The sequence below is a fragment of the Chiloscyllium plagiosum genome, chromosome 33 (genome assembly GCF_004010195.1).
Source record: "Chiloscyllium plagiosum isolate BGI_BamShark_2017 chromosome 33, ASM401019v2, whole genome shotgun sequence".
Classification (NCBI taxonomy): Eukaryota; Metazoa; Chordata; class Chondrichthyes; order Orectolobiformes; family Hemiscylliidae; genus Chiloscyllium; species Chiloscyllium plagiosum.
This window is the reverse complement of record NC_057742.1, coordinates 32,786,088-32,796,429: the sequence shown is the minus strand read 5'-3', so window position 1 is coordinate 32,796,429 and position 10,342 is coordinate 32,786,088. Positions and strand designations below refer to the sequence as shown.

General features: G+C 40.6%; 1 protein-coding gene across 2 annotated transcripts in view; it reads right to left on the bottom strand.

Moving 5' to 3' along the window:
• Window positions 1-5,829: 5,829 nt before the first annotated feature.
• The window catches only part of arhgap27l (Rho GTPase activating protein 27, like), a 134,098-nt gene continuing 129,585 nt past the window's right edge, over window positions 5,830-10,342 (bottom strand). For both annotated transcript variants that reach the window (XM_043675268.1, XM_043675269.1), the window contains one exon: window positions 5,830-9,842. In XM_043675268.1, the coding sequence (XP_043531203.1) occupies window positions 9,644-9,842 (199 nt within the window). In that variant the 3' untranslated portion in view covers window positions 5,830-9,643. The remainder of the gene's footprint in view (window positions 9,843-10,342) is intronic.

Genomic DNA, 10,342 nt, shown 5'->3' with positions numbered 1-10,342 from the left:
CAACGGGCTTGTAAAATCTTTTTTGAACACTTTCAAGTTTAACACCATATTTCCTACAAGAGGGAGACCAGAACTGAATCCCTAATTCCAAAAGTGGTCTATATGAAAATCTTTCTCTGTGCAATGCCATTTCAGTGCAAACAAAGCCCAGAAAATTGCATTTAATATGTTCTGAAGATTCACACTTGACACAAAATGTGAATAGTTTTGCTCTTCTCATCAAGTGAGAGTGTCTCCCCTTAAAGCAGGATAATTAACATCTCCACCAAACTACACTACCAAGGATAAGAGAGTCTAGGTTGTTTTAATGAAAAGTAGTTCAGGAAATTTATTTCAGATCAGAGTGGTTCCCACATTACCTTGTGAACTGTATGGAAATAGCAAGCTGTAGTGTTAACATAGTGACATCTGCTGGAGATCTTCGGTAGACAAAAGACAGGAGGAGGATTAGCTGTTATCTAGAAGTCAGCATTATCTGGAATTAAAGAGAAACGTGGCCATTGCTGTCCCTGACAAAATGACTGCCTTGCTGACAATAAAGATGTCACATTCTCTGAGGCAGTGAGTAATGGGACTGCTGCCCCACCCAGTGAGACACTGCCTGGTGCCCAGCATTGGGTAATGGACCATCTAGTCATTATCATCACGTGGAACTCACTTTACGACACTGTACTGCACAGGGATGAACCGGAGTTAAGAAATTACAACATAGATCGCACCTTGCATATTTTCCAAATGGTGAAGTTCTTTCTCTCAGTTGCCTTGATTAAGACAGTGTTGTGAAAGAGTGATGTCGGGGCTCCCTGGTTTGTGCAGATTGGAAACAGGCAAATGGTAAAACACTTGGCTTTAGCCTCACTACCTCAAGTTAGGGAAGGGGCTGTTTACCAGGACTTCTGTGCCTCACCACTGTCCACTTAAGGCACTCATACTTGTATGGGCACTTGGCAAAGGTCATGTGATAACTCCCATAGTTCTAGAGTAGGCCAACATTCAGTGGGGTTTACACTTTTACATGAAGAAGCTCACACTTGGATAAGGTAGCCATTCCCTAGCCAGAGAGAGCAAGAGAGTCAAGTCACAGCTCAGGCAGAAGATTGTTAGTTCAATTCCCACTCAAGACATGAACACAATTCAGGCTAACACTCCAGTGCAATACTGAGGGGGTGTAGCTCTGCCAGAGATGCTGTCTTTCACATGAAATGTTAAACAAAGGTCCTTCTTCACCTACTGAAATGGACAAACGTTCCCATAGTACCAATTCAATGAAAAGCAGGGGAATTTTCCCTGGTGTACTGGCCAACACTTATCCCTAAACCAACATTGCTAAAACAGTTTAGCATTTTACGATCTCATTGCTGTTTGTGGGATCTTGCTGTTCATAAATGTTGCATTCCTGCCATTAGACATTGACAATTTCTTATTCAGCAGTCTTGTGTGGACTGAGGATAACCTTCTTCCATTCCAGCTTTGTGGGTCCTGAGGGAATAGTCTAATGCTGGATTAGGACTGTCACGGACAGGTTAGGTGGCATCTGATGAGACGGGCGAGTCCTTGCACATCGTACCAATGTTCAAACCCATTGGCATGTTGGTGGATATCTCTTCTCCAGCTTGGGCAGGTTTGAGCAAGAGATTTCCACAAGTTGGGGGAAATGTTGCATTCTGCAGATTTCGAGGACATCCATGAGGTGTTTCCTTTGCCCTCATTCGCAGTTGCTGTACAAAGCTCGGGGCAGCAAATGTGCATTGGGAATCACATGTGAAACATGCAAAAAAAATGTGGACCACCCAGTGCAGTTGCATCAACAGTGACTGATCTCAAAACAAATTAAATGTTTGGGGATATTTTGAAGTTGCATAAGGAACTCCTTTTTGAACGGAATCTCGTTTCTCCCCAATCCTTTTTGTCAGGACAAAAGCAATTAATTAATTTTAAACAAATTCCAAATAGGCTGACATTTTAACTTCTTTATTACAGAAAAATGCTAATGTACACATTTTTGTTCAGTGTGCAATAAAGCTCCAATAATTCATTTAATAACCATTTATGTAACAACAGCAAAATACCATACAGGCAACTGGCTAAGTAGAAAAAGGTGAGATACAACTGCAACTCCTGAACAGAATCTTATTTATATAGAATTATATACAAGAACTTGTATTTATATTGAGAAATGTCTCAAGTGCACTTTACATATGGGGCAAGACATATACAAATTAAGAGAGCAAGAGGACACCTAATTGTAGAGAGGTAGATGGCAAGCTTAGCATGGAAAGAGATGACAAGTTTTATTAGGCATCAACTGTATATAAATGATTCAGAGATGCCAGTGTTGGACTGGGGTGTACAAAGTTACAAATCACACAACATCAGGTTATAGTCCAACAGGTTAATTGGAAGCACTAGCTTTCAGAGCGCCGCACAACTGCCTGATGAAGGAGCGGCGCTCCAAAAGCTAGTGTGCTTCTAATTAAACCTGTTGGACTATAATCTGGTGTTGTGACATTTTTAACTTTGTATAGGAACGGACTTTGCGGAGGGAAGAGAATATTAAGCTTTTTAAAAGGAGCCTGAGGTGGCTGGAAAAATGATAAAAAGATGGGACTGGCTTTAGAAATAACATTCCTGAGGATTATGTTGCAATTACTGAGGAATCTAGTCTGTCAGTGACAACTAGAGCATATAGGCAAGTTTCCAAGTTGAAGAAATGGGAGTTTTTGACTGTAGGAAATTCACACTAACCAGTTGAGTGAGGCTCAATTGGGATGGAAGGGATCGGAAAGCAAGGAGAAATCCACAGAATTGCTGGAGAGCAGAAGGAAGCCATTCAGCCCACCATGCCAATTTACCTAGTGCCATGCACATTATTCCTTTGCAGTCAATAGCTGGCTTCTCTTTGGAATGTGTCTTGAGATCAATCTTCTGAGGAGCCAGCAGAGCTGAGCAAGTGGAAAAAGAAAAGAAAAACAGATGGGTGAGTGACATTTTGTGAAGGGAAGGTTCAGAGCTACAGCCTTTGAAGGTCAAGCAAGGTGATCACTTGGGAAATGAGGCCATTAGCTGAGGATGGAGTGATGGGCTTTGTAGAAGCAGAGGGCTGAGGGAGTGGACAATTGCAGAGGTGAAAGGAGATGGCTTTCAACTGCAGCAGAGAATGAAAATTCAGCTTAAGGTTAGAGAATACGGAGGTTGGACAGAATGAGGCTAGATATCCAATTACATACAACCCTGTCCAATTACATCATATGTAGGGAGGTATCTGGCCAACATGTGACTCCAGACCCACATCAATGAGGTTGACTTCTAAGTACCCTCTAGGCAATAAAAGTTGGCCTAGTCAGTGATGCCCATATTCCATTACCTAATAATAACTAATACAACTTGCTGGGTGGCCTGTCTTCTCCAATATCAGTGCTAAATGGATGGAGATAGTTTGTTCAGTTGACTAGCATGTGGTTTAGAATAACACCAACAGCATGGTTTGTCTTATTCTGGCTGAAGCAGACCCCATCACTCGCATCCTCACCTTGCCTTTCACTCGCAGGCAATTGAAAACCGACCAGGGACAGAAACAGCCAAAAAATCGATTCAGAATGAAGCAGACAATGGGCCAGGGCTATGTATTCAGGCATAGCGCGCACATGTACACACCCACCATTGTCTAGAACATAAAAGCAGCCTTGCAAATACAGCATTAGAGCACCCCATCAGGTGTGGTGCATACTTTCCATCCTTCTTCTCCAGTGGTATGGATCCGTCACCCCAAGGAACCAACTATTCAGCTGTGGTAGATGCTTTTGAAGTTTTGCCCTATCGATATCCTCACCCTGATGTCATGTGCACACTTTCTCAGCAGGGGTCAATGGATAGCGATCTGCCTCCCTTGTCCCAAATTTGGAGGCAGTGTGTCCAATTGCAATGTCTTAGAACACTGCAAGAGGCCAGGGATTGAATTAGACACTGTTGGTGCAGTTTAGAAATCCATCTCTCCACAGTGGTCGGTCAGGGAGTCCATTACACTCTTTCATTTTCTAACACTGAATACTCATTACATTAGGTACTTTAAAGTCAGCAGGATTTCAAACTTTAATTTTTTGCCAAGTGTCTGACACTATAGGTAAAGGTGAAAAGGGTTAACACTTTCACTTCTTTAAGAGCTGCCAACTTTGCTGTATTTGAGGCTGTCAGTGTAAGAACCAAACTAACTCTTTTCTCAGAATAAAATAAACAAGCCCAGAACCTTAATTTGATTTCATTTACAGTGATTTTAAATAATATATATAACTCTAGAATCTTTAAGTTATTTACAATTTCTCAGAATGTTACGTTCTAAAAAGTTAGAGAGGTTACATATCACATAAACACAATCAGTAGTTATGAAGTAGAAGCAATCCGCAGATTAATAAAAACAGTTCTTCAAATGTTATGGAATTTGGAATAGGGCATTCATCACAAGAACATGCACAGCTACCGCCTTCGCCATATTAAGTGCTGTTGCTTGGTAACCCTTTTGCCTGAAAAACAGCTTCAACATGATTCCTTCCTAACCCAGATGCTTATTTTCAGAGACTGTGCATTGCAAGTTTAACAATTCCACTAAAATGACAAGCACAAGAAACTACTTTCCAATGAATGTATTAAATAATGTGCATACAAATATTGTAGAAAAGTCACAGTTGTATAATAACTGTATAATCTGGGACTAAGGCAACTCCACTTTAAATGTAATGAATGCGTGAATTTTCTGATGGGTTTTATTTTACACTGGTAGGAACACTTCCATTTTAACTGGGGTAATGTTAGGCAGAGTGTGGCAATTTTACTTTTAAAAATTCAACATAGAGTCATAGAGATGTACAGCATGGAAACAGACCCTCCGGTCCAATCCGTCCATGCTGACCAGCTATCCCAACACAATCTCGTCCCACCTGCCAGCACCTGGCCCATATCCCTCCAAACCCTTCCTATTCATATACCCGTCCAAATGCCTCCTAAATGTTGCAATTGTACCAGCCTTCACCACTTCCTCTGGCATCTCATTCCATACACGTACCACCCTCTGCGTGTAAAAGTTGCCCCTTAGGTCTCTTTTATATCTTTCCCCTCTCACCCTAAACTTATGCCCTCTAGTTCTGGACTCCCTGACCCCAGGGAAAAGACTTCGCCTATTTACCCTATCCATGCCCCTCATGCTTTTCTCAGCAAGCTCACTGGTCTCCAAATGATTCAATAGTTATCATTTATTCAATGAAGGAAGAGCATTTCATCAGTCAACTGCTGTTTAAGGCATTGTGTTTAAGATCTGTTCACCTGGAAGTGGTAACATAAGTAGAACAGAATTGATTCAGGATGAAAGGGGCATTATATTTTGGAGTCAGTGTGAAGTTCTCACTTTTTTTCCTACTAGGGCAGTAGTTGCCAAACCATCCCTTATAGACAGAAAGTCTCAACGTGTGGCATTCACACTAAGTAAAATAAACACTATACCTTGATGCAGTCAAAGGAACCATTCTGTTTAAATGGATCCCATTTACCATTCCCTGAGAAAAAGAACAGGAAGTGACATCACCAACCCAAGGATACCTAAACACAAATAAGAAGAGGTCCACACCACCAGTGCTTCACCGGAAGCTCAATGATGATGTCAAAGGAACCATTCTGTTTAAATGGATCCCATTTACCATCCCCTGAGAAAAAGAACAGGAAGTGACATCACCAACCCAAGGATACCTAAACACATAAATAAGAAGAGGTCCACACCACCAGTGCTTCACCGGAAGCTCAATGATGATGTTACCTAGTATGGTGATGAAATGTCTGAAAATGAACCTTCCAGCTTAGCAAGCAAACTTACATCCAGAACCTCAACCTGAGCTACAAATTTTCTCAAAACTCACTAAGACTGAACTTCACATTGTATAGGAACAATATGGGATTGAAGATTGCCAGTTAACTGAAATGAGTTGTGGAAAAGAGAAAGGCAATCTACTGACAAACCTCTCAGAGTAAATATAATTTTTGTAGTTTTCCACCCTGTCATCATGTAGACGTCCAAATCAATAACTTACACCCTTTGTCCACCAGAGAGTATACTTTCAATCAATTAAATGTTAATTTTAACTCAGGGTGGTGTCATGCAAATTTCTGGCTCCTTCCCAAAGAATGTATTTTTGTGTTATAGTACATTTCCATAACATCTACCATCACAAAATGCCTCAGAGGTTCTTATGTATATGGTGAGTCATGAGATTATATTGGAGGTCGGAAGTTTGCAAAGGGATACTCCCAGATCAAACAGCAGACTTGTGAAGATTACAATCCAGTAAATGAATCACCACTTAACACTGTAATCAATTTCAATGTCTCTCCTTACCCTTTTTCTTAGGAGCGTTCTCTGGATACTGCCCGAGAGTGACTACAACTGTCTTCATGGACTCGGCCATTGCTGCTCAGTTGTATACCAGAGGGGGATGGTGCTAGTGGAGGATATTGGAAGGTAGATCACCAAAGTCTGCCAATCTCTGCTATCAGTTTTGGCTTTCATCTCCCCAGTGAGAACCTCACAAATAGTTTGCATTTCTTCCAGAAATTCTGAATGGGATTGGTAGTTCACCAAATGAACATTGTGGACTAAGAAATACTGACATAGTTGAGTCCTGAAATATTGATAATAAAATATGTTGAGGAATTTTCAGTGCTCTTAGAGACAGTGGCTATATTGAATATCAATTTCTAATATTACAGTGTGGGAGTTTGGGCCTCATCATGCAGTGCTTTCACAGGCTAGGTAAAATGTTTCATCACCACCTCTCTGACACCACATACATCTCTATACTTCTCTAGTTTATTCCCACCTCTGTGGGGACACTGATGCCTGAGGCCTAGCACCTCTTCTCCATGAAGGAAAGATCAATGATGCTGTCTCCCATTATGTGACCTACTTGGTCTCTCGGATTCAATGGAAGGTCACATGATGAGCTCACCCACTGTCCCAGAGGATTTTAATATTTGGGGTTGCAATGGAGACTTCAATTAAACAGATTCTTAAACAGACATTTTTTATAAATCTAGAGTGAAACTGACATGCCAATGAATCTGAATTAAGACTGCTAGGGCAACTAATATTTATAAACTCTGACGTGTCTGACTGGATCACACGGTTGTGAATGTCACATTGTTGTTGCTGCACTGCAACATTTTCTGTAGGTTATACCACACATGGTACATTTGCCCACAATGTTTTCCATCCCCTTATTTCTAGTGGCAACATTGAGCTTAAGTCAAACCCTGCAGAGAATTGCTGAATCTTTCAACACAACAAAAAGGCCATTCAGCCCCACTGGACCCATTCTGGCTTTTTGACAGAGCAATCTACTAAGCTGTTCATTCTACAGATATTTGAGTATATCTCCATTTGTCCATTTAAAATCATTACTGAATCTGATTCAACCGCTTTCTCCAGATCACAACCTATTGAAATAAAAAAAAAGTTGCACGTCATCTCCCCTCTGAATCTTTTGCTGATTATCTGAAATCTGCATCGTCTGGTTACTAATCCTCCTGCCACTGGGCACAACTATTCCATATTACTGTCTCAGAACTCTCAAAAAGTCATCCATCATTCCAGCTTGCTCTGTATTTCAATAATTCTTACAAACATACATAAGAACTAGGAGCAGGAATTGGCAACCCGAGCCTGCTCCACCATTTGATACGATCTTATCTCAGCCTCAACTTCACTCTTCTGCACGCTTCCCATTATTCTTTAATTGTTACTAATTAAAGTTCTATCTACCTCCTCGTCAAATTTATCCAGTGTCCCAGCATCCACTGTGCACTGGGGTGGGGAATTCCACAAATTCACAACAATTTAGAAAAAGCCATTCTTCCTCATCTGTGTACTCAATCTGCTACTCCTTGTCCTAAAACCATTACCTCTCATTCTAGATTTCCTCACAAGGGGAATCATCTGCTTCAAGTCGATTTGCATCCTTCTCCCTATTGCTTCCTTAAGTTCATTTGCATTCTTCAACTTTTTTGTGCCTTTCCTAAGATTGTTGATAATTGCTTTCTGCATAAGCAAGCTTCCAGATGTTGTGTGCACCTCAATACTGTGCTCCATAGCAATGCTGATCCCTTCTGGCCAAATCTCTAACTAGATCCAGCTTCAGACATTTGCAACATTCCAAGTTTGTTCTACCTTTAATACTTGGAACATCAGAGACAAAGTCTCCACAATTTCATGGTTAGTGAGGGGTTCCTCATTGGAATTGCAAAGTCAGAAAGTCAACTCCAATTATTCTGGAGAGTAAAATTTCCTTTCACATTGGTATTATTTTAAATGGTGAAAAAGAAATGGAATCTAGAAAGATGCGACTGCTACTTCAAACTCATTTTTTTCCAATTCTTTTCTTGGAAAGCGTCAATTCCATACTTTCTCACTCTTCCCTTTCCTGTAATGTATTATATTAAACCTGACACTGCTTTACCACTACTTCATTTACCTCATTCGACCTCCCACTCTTCTCGAACTTTATTGGTATCCTGCACAATGGGCCTTTTATCTCGGTTTTCAAGTTGGGAAAAAAAAATTACTTGATCATCAAGTAATCTGAGAACATCAGGAGTTGTACAGTAAATAAACTACACAGTGGAATGACTCTTCATAATTCGCTAAAGTGCACATTCTAACTCCTCTAAACTCCACCTCACACTACCTACCACAATTGTACTATCCATCGTCAGAATGTCCTTTTTGAGTAAAACAGTTTCTTTGAAGTGTTAGAGGAAACTACACTATTACATTGCTGTAAGAACACAGTGTATTCAGTTCAACTCCAGCATTATAACCCTAGCTTGCTTGACTATCTGACTTAACAGCCCGGATAAATCATTTTCAATATGACTTTCTCCCACAGGTTTCAGTTACTCATGTGTGATATAATCTCCAGTGTTACAATTTTCCCAATTCAATGTGCTTTCATAAACTGCACAATCAATCATTATACACAATATCAATAAATAGCAATACATAAACATGAACATCCAATACCTTGGGAAGTTAGATCCAGTTCTTATTACTGATTTCAGATCACATGTAAAAATGCCTCAGAATAGAGAGAGAGAGAAAAGCACACTTTAAAGTGCTGTGTGCTGATTCATAACAAATTAATCTTGCTGGGCAGAATCCCAAGGACTACCATGAGCCACACAGTGAAAGCAGCAGCTAGAAAGACTTTCTCCAAAAATCATTTCCAGGCGCGAGTTGAAATAAGCACAGCACCTTGGCTGGATCCAGACATAAGGATCTCGGAATATTGAAAACAAAAACCACAGGCACAGCAGCAAAGCAAAGTTGTCAATCAGATGAGAAGGCTCATTTGTACTGTGCCTCAGGGCTCAAGACACTGTCCACCCAGAATGTGACCCATTTGGAATAATGCTTCTCCATCTATAAACATGAAGTTGAGTCAGACCAGGTCCTGAGAAACAGCCTTTCTTCTTTTTGCATAAGGCTATGTCTGCTAGGTCAAATGCATGCAGACACATCTAACTCCTTATTACTCTAGGAATGCACTCACACGCACACATACATACACACACCAGTCCTCTGTTAGGCTACACTGCCCCATTCTGTTGCTCATCTAAAAATGGTCAATTCCTGGCTTTCATTAAAAAGGTTTCGGTATTGATTAAGAATGAACTCTACAATCTGGTTCTGGTAGACCATGTGGACTGCGATGTTTCCTGTCTCTGTCTCTGGTCGCAGGAGGGTGGGGCCAAACACAATCGCCATACTCTGGGAACTCATCCGATTCTGGTTGCGGTAGTCTATCACACTAGAAGAGAGTGAAGGAGATTATTATAATTTGGAAAGCCACATGCTATTTTATATCACCATTGTTCAATCCTAAAACATACCATTAAAATTATCCTTGCATTCGCTTTGAGTCAATGCCCACATTAGAAAAGGGACAAAAATATTGGAAAAGCAGGCAACATAAATCTTTTTGAGAAATGAGCTAAGTACAAACATTTCAACCCCATCCAGCCCTCAATGCATGGCCAAGTCCATATCAGTAGTTCCCATTGATCAATTAGGAACAAGAATAATAAGATTTTTGCCTCTTTAACCCTGGATCAATGGGATACTGGGCTAAATTTACATAGTACACAAACAGGCCTTTAAGCCCAACTGATTTTATCCAGTGTTTTATACTTAGTATTAGCTCAAGTAGAATAATATCAGCATAACCCCTTTTACTCCTGTTTAGCTCGTACTTAGTCAGCTTCCACTCTAACTCACCAACACTTGTCATCTCAACTACCTGCAGTATTC